At 36.3% G+C, this 12,945-nt stretch overlaps 1 protein-coding gene across 5 annotated transcripts in view; it reads left to right on the plus strand.

Annotated features, from left to right (window-relative positions):
* The window catches only part of SNCA (synuclein alpha), a 96,643-nt gene extending 86,926 nt beyond the window's left edge, over positions 1-9,717 (plus strand). For all 5 annotated transcript variants that reach the window (XM_058667045.1, XM_012928515.2, XM_058667047.1 and 2 more), the window contains exons 5-6: positions 7,831-7,914; positions 9,195-9,717. In XM_058667045.1, coding sequence (XP_058523028.1) covers positions 7,831-7,914; positions 9,195-9,227 — 117 coding nt within the window. In that variant the 3' untranslated portion in view covers positions 9,228-9,717. The remainder of the gene's footprint in view (positions 1-7,830; positions 7,915-9,194) is intronic.
* The last annotated feature ends 3,228 nt before the right edge of the window (positions 9,718-12,945 follow it).

Genomic DNA, 12,945 nt, shown 5'->3' on the forward strand with positions numbered 1-12,945 from the left:
TACAAGTAACTTACTAGCTGCCTTACGTTTGTGACTATCTTTTTGAAGTATTTTTGTGTAGCGAACCGCCTTGGAAGATGGAAGTAGTTATTCCTCACAGGGTTGGGACTATAAGGCCTATGAAATCATTTTATCTGACCTTGTCAAGGCAACCATAGTTGGGACTCAAAATCTAAGAAATCTATAGTAGGCTAATTTTTAATTTGATGCTTTTTCATTGCTTTTAAATGATGTTGTAAATGATGGGTAGATAAATGCTTCCTCAGCCCTGGAAGCAAGAGGCAGGTGTGTCTTTGGTCACAGTGAGGGGTAGGGTCTCTTTCTGGAGCAAGAGGACATGTTTACTGCCCAATATGAAAGAGTCAGGTGACCTAAACTCTGGATTCCTCTGAAAGTGTAGGTACCACTTTTTTCCAGGGAGATTTAAAGTTCAGGGAATCCATTAGGAAAAAAAAAATATGATATTCCAGCTACTGGAACATTACACTAACAAAACTAAAGTGATTAGTGCTAGTGCATACTGAATGCTCAGTAAATATTTGGTGAGCGTTTGCTTTTACAGACCATCTCATGTATATCATCATTTAATTCACTAAATCTCTCAAAAAACATTTTTGTTGTCCTTATCTGGTTGAGACATCTACATGGGTGTTATCTGCTGGTATGTTAGTATGCCACCAGGTACCATGCTCTTGAAAGTATACATTTTCCTGAGCTTTCAAACAGCACACAGTATATACAGTTGTTAGGAGAGGTCTGTGATACTAGGCGTTATGTCTTCCCAGTGGTACAGTTAGGAATCTCCCTTAAAATATGTTGTTCCAAAACACACCAATGCATGCACCTGACCTCGTCCACCATTGCAGTTACAGAGGCAGCTGGAAATAGAACATTCTATACACTGTTTGCTTTTCCTCTGTCTGACACAGAAATCAGGAGTTCTTACTCAACAACAACAAAGGGATGTGCAAATGAACCAAATTAAAGAAGGGAGAATCTTTAAAACAGCTACATACATAACTGTGTGTTGATTTATTGAGAGTTAAATAATGTAATCCTGCTATATTGGAAGCTTTAAAAGTAATTAAAATAACACAAACATTTGGTATCTAATTAAAGAAACAGTGAGCATTAAACAAAACAAACGCTATCAATTTATTGTGATGAGGAAATAATCTTTTATTCCTTGTGGAATAAGGCAGAGCTGTTAATAGATGAACACCATGACCAAGTTTTGCTTTTGCCTCTGGGCTTAATGGATCATTATGTTTTACTGTGATCATCAAAATGAATGTGTTGCAAGAGCGTGGGAGGGGTTATCTCTTCCAGTGGAATGCCAAGTCAGACCAGGTTGAGATCCAGGTGAGGAAATCAATCAAATGAGAATATTTCAAACCATTCCAAATAACTGCAGTGACTGTGCCATATGGCGATGCTAGAGAGATGAATGATGTATTCTGGTGATTTTATTATCTTCATTCTATTAAAACCATTTTAAGGAAAAAAATTCCAGCCACCCAAAAGATGCTATGCTTTTAAATTATAAAAAGCACTCTTTCCCTCTAACAAGTTGATCAGTGTAGTGGTTTTTGCCCTTGCACAAGTAGCAGGCACATATGTATTAATAATTTCTGTAGTATCCTGTTTTTTTCTGATAAAAATAGTAATTATCTCTAAGTAATTATAGAGAAATTTAGGGCAAAACTGATATTTAATCACAGAATATTTTGCATCCCACTTCGATATTAATTTTTGAACACTTAATTTTATTATTTTTAAATAGCCCAACTTAAAGTCTCAGTAAATAAGAAGATACTTATTTTTTCTCTCAAGCTGCTTGACAAGCAATACTATGAACAGTGACGGTGGAGGACTCAGAGCTTGACTGCCAGTCTCTACTCATTAATGTAGATTATGGTGACAGTTTTCTTATAGGGTTGTTTTCTGAGATTAAATAATTATAAAACACTTGGAATAGGGCCTGGTGTAGAAGGCTAGTGTTTGAAGTCCTTACCTTGCATGACCTGGGATCCCATGTAGTTGCTGGTTTGTGTCCTGGTTGCTCCACGTCCCTTCCAGCTACCTTGTTGTGGCCTGAGAAAGAAGTAGAGGATGACTCAAAGACTTAGGACCCCATGCCAGCATAGGAGACCTGGAAGAAGCTCCTGGCTCCTGGCTTCAGATGAGCTCAGCCCTAGCTGTTGTGGCAACTTAGGAAGTGAATCAGTGGATGGAAGATCTTTCTCTCTCTCTCCTTCTCTCTGTAAATCTGACTTTCCAATAAAAATACATAAATCTTAAAAAAAACTTAGAATGGTACCAAATACAGAACAAGCACTAATAAGCATCAGCTATTACTGTTAGTTGCTCCATTGTAGAGTGAGATGGGAAAAAAATGAGCCTAAGTGAGCATTTTAACAATATTTCTTTTCAATGACATTCCAAGAATGTTCATTGTTTTCTCAATAATCCAATAAAATATTTTTTTTAATACTCCACTCTGCCGAGGCTTGGTTGCGATTTCCAAAATAAGTTACATGTTAGCAAGAAAAGTGACAACAGCAATGTGTTTGAGAAAGTTTACCAGTGAAAGAATTATGGTGGAGTCATTACAGCCCCCTTCAAAGTTTACCACTGTTGTCTACAGGGCACTGTGTCTTCAGTGCCCGCTGCCATGGATGGACCCTGAGCAAAGATTGCACAATCTGATGGCTGAGAATTGCCTAAACCATTTTCATTTCAGACCTAAAGTCCTCACCAACTTCATTTGGTACCTGTTCCCATTAGTTTAGAGACCGAAGTTATTGTATGCACTCAACTATATATATAATCCCTGCACAGGTATTCTAACAGCCTTTGAATCACTTCAATAAAGGAAATGCATCCTGATCCTGCACTTCAAGATTCTTTTTAATTCCAGATCCACTAATCTTGAAGGTGTTGCCTTTATTCCCTGCTTAATAGCTCTATCATTCCTATCCACTTTTTCAATTATGAGAAATTTGTTTTTCTGGAAGTGTTTTTTTTTTTCCAATGAATACTAAGACTAGCTTCCCATTATTTTTTCAGCTGAATCCCTGGACCTTGTTCACTCAGAGCATACCCCATTGTCTTTATCAAAGCCTACATTCCCCAGTGATCGCTCAGTCAGTTGCTGGTTTTAAGATATGCCTTCAAATATCATTGCACTTACAAAGACAAATGATGGGTGATTTTGAGTCCAACTCAAAGCTGACCTTTTCCAGCTCAACCTACTTTCCGTTTAATGATGTATTATTCTGTCACCAAGCAAGGAGCTGATCCTCAGGAGTCCAATCCGTGCAAGCCTAAAGTAATCATCAAATGTAAACATTAGGATAATATTTTTTCATTAGTTGAAAAGGAGAATCGATATCTAGAAATGGAAAATGAAATTAGTTTGTCCTCAGTTTTCCCATTGTGTATAATTTGAAAGTAGGTCTATATCCAAGTAATATGGGGGGAAAAATGCCTAGTGGTGGCCTCTCTGCTATGGCATCTTGTTAGATGAGCCAGCTAATTACATGAATTCCATTAATATGGCAAGCATTGAACCACTTGTTATGCAGTTCAGTGCTTTGATTGAAGAAAGAGTGTTGCCTGTTTATAATAGTAATGAAAATTATTCTCATTTCTCCTTGCAAAAACTTCCCTCTGCCTCAACCTCTTTTAGTACACTGGTGGTTTACCATGGTATGTATATTCCCATTGAGATGTTTCACTATTCCAACATAAACCTAATTTCCCCTGGACAATCTCTTCCTTTTTGAAAGCTAGGTTGGCAGTTTAATGAAACAATAGATATGCACAGATAGAGGTGAAACTGTATCTATTGATCATATAATACATATTGTTATATTCTGAACAGCTACCAAATATTTGACCATGCTTTGAAATCTATTAATATTATTAAGTCAACAAATTTAGACAAGCAGACTCATATTCAGAAAATGTATTAAAATAACTATTAATCTGAGCATGTACACTTTCAAAAACTTTTCATGAAAAATTAGACTTCTTCCTCCCCACCCCTGCTCCGCTCAAATTGGGTTAAAGCAAATACATGGGGATTTTAGGTCAACGTCTGATCATTCAATTTCGAAAAGGATCCTTTTTAAAACAAACCATAACATTTTGAACACTTAAAAACACAACTCTTTGATTAAATATCCAGTCAGTGTCAGATTTTCTTCAATTGTCTTTTATTTTTCTGTTTACTTAAATCAGGATCCATAAGAATGCAACCATATTTTTAAGATGTGACTTGCTAATGCTCTGTCAAATCTGCTTTAATCTGCAGACTCTCCATAACTTCCATTTTCCTTGTAATTTACTTGTAGAAGTGGTCATGTGACCTCTGTAATTTTCCCCTTGCCGTTTCCTGTAGTCTAAAATTGCCTGATTGCATTGACTGATATGAACATGTTATTTGACATGGTGATGTGTATTATTTCCTTAAGAGGCACATAAATGATGGCTTCTTCCCATTACAGCAGCAACATTCAGTGATCATTACCCAGCATCATTGTAGCAAAGTGGTACTCAAATGCTGTCTTTACTGCCTTAAGCAGATTGGGTCGATGCAAATAAAAAAAAAGTTTGCGCCTCATCTTCTTAGTTACCAGAAGACAATTTCTCCAGGAAAGGCAAGATACCTGTTTGATTTCCAAGATTGCCTGATCCCTGGTCAGACGGCTATGATTGTCTTTCTCCCATGAAACACTCCGTCTCTCATCTGTGAAGTACCTTTGCCCTCCTCCGGCCATCTTTGTTGAACACTGTGTGGCAAACTCCAGCCACAGTTTAGCAACAACAAGGCCAAGCATGGGATGGTGAGGGCAGCACAAGACTGGATGAAACAAGGAAGAAACATAACTTAATACTAGATGTTCTTGTGCCTAGGGGATGTGAGTAACTTTTCCTGTAGGATTTAGCACTGAGTATCTTACATTGCCCTCATGCCAGCTTCCCTTGGCATCACTTGTTCTCTTTTGTTTTCTCTCAGGGGGGTCCTACACACAACCTGTGACTCTCCCCAGTGTTTCAATAAACAGACAGTTCTCATCTGTATTTTACTACCAGTTTTAGATTTCATTTTTCCTGAGTATTCTCTTATAGTGTAAAAGATTTAGAGGTTGCACAGAACATGTATTGTTTAAGGATAAACTTAAGAAATGAGATCTGATTACTTCTTAATGGGTTTTATGCATTAAATCAGGTAACTTTTCCATATGCTGTAGACTTTGGCTATATCATAAAGGGTTAGGTATGGCCAGGGATTGCATAGGATAGATTATTTCTTACTTACTGAAGTCTATAGATCATGCCATTGAAGGAAACATTTTAGAGTTCAAAGCTGTTGGTTAAGTAGTTTAGGAAAGTGCTTGAGCCTGAAGTGTCTTCTACCAGTGTGATGGACAAATTATTAAATATCTCTGAGTTTTTTGGGAAAGGTGTGACTAGAGATACTCTGCCTCATGGGAGTTCTGTAAATCCTCACCTAACACAAAAATAACTTTGCTTTATTTTCCTTATCTAATAGTTTTTCTTGATCCTCAATTTTGTCTTCTATGATTTGAAATATGTGAAGTCAGCAATAATTCAAACATTATATGAAACATTTCAAAAATAAAAAAGCTTTATTTTACATAACTTTTATCACCATAAATAATAGTTTAATTGTTGTGTTAACTATTGTTGTCAATCTTATATTATGCCAAAGTCATATATTAATAGATACCTATGTACAATCAAAAGCATATATATAGGGTTTGGTACTGTTGGTGGTTTCAGGCATTGAGTAAAGGGTCCTGAAGAATAAGAAGTTCTAGTGTACTTGACATAGCAAGTAATTATCTAAACATTAAAGAGGGTTAATGTGATATGCTTCTCCGAGTTACATAGAAGGTTTTGCTGCCTGCCCCATTTTACCATTAGGTTAACTGATGCTTAGTCAAAGCATGAGACACACTTGTCGAACATCACAAAAAATCTGCAATGTAGGGAAGCTAGCACTTGAACCCAAGTCTTGAGACGCTATACCCCATGTGCCTGATACACTGTTCAGCAGAATCTCCAATTCATGACGTGTACCCACAGGTGAAATACTGTGAAAATCATGTCTTTATGGAACACTGAGAAGTGAAGTAGTTTGTGGTAGTTTATTCTGTGTTAATTTTATAAATAACCCAGAGTTATTGCTATATTAAAGAAGAGGCAGGCCAGGGGAGGGTGATCCACAAGCATTACTGCCTAGCTGCCAGTGGCTGTATCTTCGGTCTTCCCTTTCTTTAACCTCTGTGAACCTTCTGGTCACTTCCATTATGAAGACATGTAGAATTGTTGTTTCCTTCAGACACATTGTTAAAAATATGAGCCACTTTTATTTGGGGACTGTTTATTTAGTAAGTGTATTTAGGCTCATATTATTTCTCTGTCCTTCCAGTTTTCAATGAAATTTTACCATTTATGATTAATTTTTTTACAATAGATGCAAAGAGAAAATTTGTGTTTAATGAAGAATATTAATAAAGGTATGAACTTTTTGGCTGAATTTTATGGTGTTCTGTTTCTGTAAAGAGATACCTGGAAAAATTAACTGTTTGTGTCTTAAGTTCACTTCCTTCACATATGAAAACTCTTCAAAAAGTTCATGAAAATGCATTTAATGAATAAACTTAAATGAATTCCAAAAAAGTATTTGCACCAAAATAAAATTATATTTAATTGAATTTTCCATAAGCCTTTTCAAAAAGTTTTTTATTTGAAAGGCATAGTTACAGAGAGTGAGAAACAGAGACAGAGATCCTCCATCCACTGGTTCACTCCTGAAATGGCTGCAATGGCCAGAATTATGCCTGTGTAAATATAGAACTGAGCTGTTCTTAAGTCAGGAGCTAGGAGCTTCCTCTTGGTTCCCCACATGGGTGCAGGGGTGTAGGAATGCAGACTGTCCTGCACTGCATTGCCAGATATACCAGCACAGAGCAGAATCAGAAGTGGAGCATCCAAGACTTACACCAGCATCCATATAGGATGCTGGTGCCACAAATGGAGGCTTAACTTGCAAAACCACAACACCAGTCCCTTCATGAAATTTTCCAAGCACTCCCATACATATAATCTCAGTCTTTCCATTTTAAATAATCCATTGTTTCATAACCATTGTTTTAAAATATACTTAAACATATGTGTAATAACTATTATAAACAGTTTTATTTATAGGTTACAATTTAGAAACTAATGAAAAAATAGTTTACATAACTATCCAACAAAATTAATATTTTGCTATTGTTTCTTCCAATTTTTTATCTTTGCAAATGAATCCTACATAGATTGTATTCACAATATGCATAACACTTTACGTCTTCTAAACATGATACTACAAATAGGTACTCATTTTTTTACACAATTCCAATGTCATAGTAACGTTTACCTGCATAGGAATCTATTGAGTGTTTAAATTAAATTCATTCACTTCTTTATCATCCAAAGAACATATTTTTATGGCTAAAATTGATTTTCTGAAAAATCAATTGTGGATTATAGTTTCTGACCATTTCCTAAATAGCAAAATTTTGTCAAAAACTTTATAAAAGTTAGGATTAGTGGTTTATGCCTCCATACTGTCTCAGAGTACTATGTACTTCAAAATTCCAGCAGGAATATTCAGTGCCATCTTTCTCAGCATCCCCCATCAGTATCCTAATATACATATTATACAGAAGAGTTTTAAAGCTATCTTGATAATTTTTGAAAAGTGAAAAATAGCACCTCATTATATGTTTTGGTATTTCCCATCTTAAATATTAGAGTGAAGAAGGAGCCTCACAGGAAGGAATTCTAGAAGATATGCCTGTGGATCCTGACAATGAAGCCTATGAAATGCCTTCTGAGGTGAGAGTTTAAGAGTTCAAATCAGTTCTTTCTAACAAGCAGTACCAAAAAGCTAACATTCTCATATTTTTGTAAAAGTTTTACAAATGAGGTTCAAGTTGTTCAAAATGAAGGGAAGCCATTTCTAGACGAAGGGAACAGCATAAGAAAATGCAAGTAATCTGAAAATGTGTATGAATATGTTAGAGAACCAGAAGTAGTTAAGATCCAAGCCTAGAGAACGTAGGGAATGTTGAGACGAGCCAAGACAAGTGATAGAGTCCTAGGACAAACACGCATGTGCATTACTACTTTAATCAAAAAACAAGCTGGGAGAATGGTCAATTGAGAAGGCAATTGAATCAGCTTGGGAGGCCTGCATCCCTCGTGGAGTGACTGGTCTCAGGGTCTGGTTCTGCTTCTCATTCCAGTTTCCTGCTGTGTGCACTTTGGGAGGCAGCAGAGATGGCTCAAGTGTGTGGATGTCTGCCATCCAAATGGGAAACCTGGGTTAAAACATATGCTCCTGACTTAAATCTGGCATCCTTATGGCTATCATGCTTTTAGGGAGTGAATCAACGGATGGGAAATATATCTGACCTTCTTTGCTTTTAAAATAAAATAAAAAAAAATGGCAATGGAAATGAATGAGTTACTGGAGGTATGCTTACTTTTTTGCCTCCAAGCAGAATCCTGACATCACTGGAGTTGTTGTCTTGTAGGACTAATGATTGCTTTAGTTTAGGTCACTACTATTTTTATTGAAAATATTATGCAGTTTTTTATGAAAGACAGGGCTTTGCATTCAAAGTAATTACTGAATCCAAGGATAGAGATGAAATTTCCAATTGAGAGAGTGAAACAAAAGAAAATGTCTCTTGCTATTAAATGTCTTCATCTACTTTTAAGAAGTAGAGCATTTCAAGTCTGGAAATGTCTTTACAGACCATTAGGATTGGTGCTTGCATTTTACTATTGAAGAAATGAAGTACCAGATAAGCTGGCTCATTTACCCCAGAGTGTTAGACCACAGCACATCTGTAAGTGGAACCCAGGTGTTTAATGCTGATAATAAAAATCAAATTAGGTATGTTTGTCACATGATAGCTTCCAAAGTTCTACTACCAACCAATAGAATCTTATTTGTACTCAAATTGGAAGACCATGTTCTTTTTTATTATATATTTTTCCTTTTTCAAAATTTAGTTAATTCATGATCTAGGCTCATAGGCTCAGGGATTCTTGGTAACTTAGCACTTTTTCTAACACCATCTGCAAACCTTTGCTTTTCCTAATACTAGGAAGGGTATCAAGACTATGAACCCGAAGCTTAAGAAACACATTTGCTCCCAGTTTCTTGAGATCTGCTGACAAATGGTCCATCCTGTGCAAGTGCTCAGTTCCAATGTGCCCAGTCATGACATTTTCTCAGAGTTTTCACAGTGTGTTTTGAAGTCTTCCATCAACGGTGATGACTTATCTATACCTGTCCCCACCCAGCATTTCGGTGCTTCCCTCTCACTGAAGTGAATATATGGTTGCAGGATCCTTGTGTGTTGTGGATGTTGTGGCTTCAAATCTAAAATGTTAAAAAAAAAATTAAAAACACCTAAGTGACTGCCACTTATTTCTAAATCTTCACTATTTTTTTTTGCTGTTGTTGAAAAGTTGTGAGTGATTTGCTATCATATAAGATTTGTAGGTGTCTTTCAATGATTTTTCTGTCTATGAATAATGGTGTGTTGTGAAATTTGTTAATACTTACATTATATAAAGATGTGAGCATGAATCTATGCACCTATAAATATTAACTATGAAATTTTACCATTTTGTGATGTGTTTTATTAACTTGTGTTTCTATATAAATGGTGAAAATTCAAATAAAATGTTATCTAATTGAAAAAATATTTTTATCTCATCTCATTTTAATAATATCATACTTTTGAATAACATGAAATGAGAACTGCCACAGTGACATTAAATATAAAGTTCTTAGCATCCATTTGGTGTAGGTGTGATTTTTTAGTTCAACATAGAGGAAAGGACATTAACAATACGTTTAAGAATCCTTGAAGCAGCTGTGCCCAAAGTGTATTCTATTGATCCCTTAAGAGATTGTCCTGAAAAAAGCAGCTTCCATGGAATTAAGAAGTGTAGCAAATGATTTTGTGTGCATATCCCATAGATATTCCTAAGGCATTTGGAGAATCTGGTAAGCATCCCTTCCTCAACCCCATATTATTTAAATAATCCCAAATCTTTTTTATTTTCTTTTCCAGGAAATGCATTTGAATATTCCTAGGAGATATCTGAGAGCCACCTTAAGAAATGCCCATGGATTCCCCTTGATTCTGCTAAGTGCAGAATCCTAGGTTACTTCTTTAGGGAAGGTCTTTAGGGAATCTCCGACGTTCCCCAGTGGTGCTGATAAAATAAACTGGACCATGGAAACTGGTTATAAATTATTTGAAAAATATTGAATTTATCTTTTGAATTATTCAGCATAAAAATAGTAGAGTCATTTTTTCTTGCCTCCTCACGGGAGACATGCTTTTCTTCAATCATGTTTTTCATGTTAATGTTACATCAATAAAGGAAAAACAGATTGAATGTGGTTCATAACAATTCTAAGAAAATAATGATGTTTTTTTCTCTTCCTCTCTCCTGTTATCTTTTTAATTATTCAGGATAAAAATGGCAGAGCCACTTATAAAGTCACTAAAAGAAAGTGTAATTTCAAGAAAGAATATTTTTGGCATGCTAAAAGTTTACATGAACTCAGTAGGCAATTGATATACACTGGGCATTTCCAAGAGGGAATAAGTGGCTATAAACATGGTCACCATAGAAACTTCCCTTTTTATTCAAATCACAAAGAAGCTACTACCTAGTTTTAAGCTGCATATGTAGTCGGTCTTAAACTAAAAAGAAGTGGTAAACCTCTCACCTCATTTATGTTTAAGCAAGGAATGATTAATTATTGAGGAGTGTATTTCAAAGCAGGCTAGAAAATGGTGGTTAGGTGAAACACTATATTTTAAAAAAAACAGAATATATTGCTAGTGAAACATCAAATAAAAGAACAGAAATAGATTGACAGTAGTGACCAAGAAGAGTTTGAGTTTAGAAATGCTGCCAACCTGGGTTGGGGGTTATGGCACTGTTGGTTAAGCCATTGCCTGCAATGTTGAAGTGCTAGGTTTATCTTTGATTCTACTCTCTGGTCTTTGATCACAGTTCCTGACACAGAGCTCCCAAATCCATTGGGAAATAGTGTCTTTTGTGCAAAAGAGGAAATCCTTGATGGGCTTTTGGATTGGGAGGTGTGCTAAAAGTTGGTGATATGGGAACGAATTTTGTTTTTAATCTGAGCTGTTATCTCTCAGTGTCAGAAATATGAAGCTGAAACTGGTGTCACATGCAAATAAGAAGAGTTGATTGGCAGTGAGAGAAAAAAACATTGCATGCACAAGTGAAGGCTATCCTACATAGAGAAATATACAACAGGAGTGGCACAAACTATCATCTATAAAACAGGAAGGAAAGGGAAACTTAAAAAGATACCTGTTATAGAGAAAGAGAGTGGAGACACTCCATTTTCAAGCACTATGAAGACAGGCACAGCTCCTCCAAATGAGATCCAAGCAGAAAGAGTTGCTCTTGCACCTTGCAACTTCTTGTAATCCCTTATGTGTTCAGGTCCCAGATGCAACAGATGCATCATGGGAAGCTAGATGTATTTGATTGACAAGTAGGGCACATGACAGAGAAGCTTGTGACTCCTGATTCTGAATACTCAACTGGCTGTCTGTCTATTGCTGACTCTGCAGACCCAATTAGCTTCCTGTTCGCCTTTCCCACATCACTGGAGACTAAAACTATTTCCTCATCTAACACAAGGTTCATGGTTGGCAACCCTATCAACAAAGATTAGCAAGAAAAAAATCTCAGCAAATTTGTTCAACACAAGCTTTGCCTCAGAGAAGTCTTCAGAAGTAATTAAATACATTCCTTCAAAAAGCTCTGGGGCAGTTATTTAGCCTACTGGTTAGGATACTTGGGTGTAATACCCAGCTCCAGTTCTTGCCTCATTTCCTGTTGCTGCCCATTCTGCAAGGCATCAGTGGTGGCTCAGGGAGTTGGTTGCTGAAATCTATGTGAAAAACTTGGATTGAGTTCCTGGCTTTCAGCCTTCTGCTGGGGAGCCCCAGCCACTGCAGGCACTTGGTGTGAACCAGTGGCGAAGAACTCTCTATGGATGTCCATCTCTTTTTCTTCAAATAAATAAATTGTAAAACCTTTTTTATAAAAGCTCTAGCTGAAGTCTCTAATATGTTTTGCAAATTGAATTTTGTTCTAAAGCCAGTTAGGATTGCCTAGGGGATTCCAAATGTTGATCTTGAATCTATAAACTAATGTTGTAGGTTAATTTCTCTTAGGAACCTTATGAAAATGTATCCACAGATTCCCTCAAAGGTCAATGACCAGAAATTCCTACTGTTTCTATGGCAACACAGCAAGATACGGTGCCTTGGAAATGTGCTGCATTTTAATTAGATTCCTCTAGGCTTTCTTGCTGCCTTTGTAGGTAAACTAAATTCCAGGTTGCCTTATGTCTTGCAGTAACATGAAAGCTAACCCAAGTCTGTAAATATCAAAGCCAAACTTGGATCCATTACTATTAAATCTAAACATATACAGGAGTAGGTGTATATATTTATCTTAGATATGAGTATAATACTCTAATTGGAATAGTCAGAGACCCTTGCTTGTTAAGGCTGGAAGTGGAAAGTAGTAAAGATGCTGGACTCAAAAGTCAGACTATCCAATCTAGTTTCTCAGTTATGTTACTTGTGATACTTTGGAAAAGTTATACAATCTCTCCCAGTGCCTTTATTTCCATATACATAGTAATGCAGAGGAAAAAAAAACTGAAGCATTGTTGTGGGGATCAAATGAGTTAATATAAGTCAAATGCTTAGGATAGTGCCTAACTAAAAATAAGTGATCAGGGAGTCAATGATTCTATTATTGGGGTGGTACTCCTCTAGT

Source organism: Ochotona princeps, chromosome 7 (assembly GCF_030435755.1).
Source record: "Ochotona princeps isolate mOchPri1 chromosome 7, mOchPri1.hap1, whole genome shotgun sequence".
Lineage (NCBI taxonomy): Eukaryota > Metazoa > Chordata > Mammalia > Lagomorpha > Ochotonidae > Ochotona > Ochotona princeps.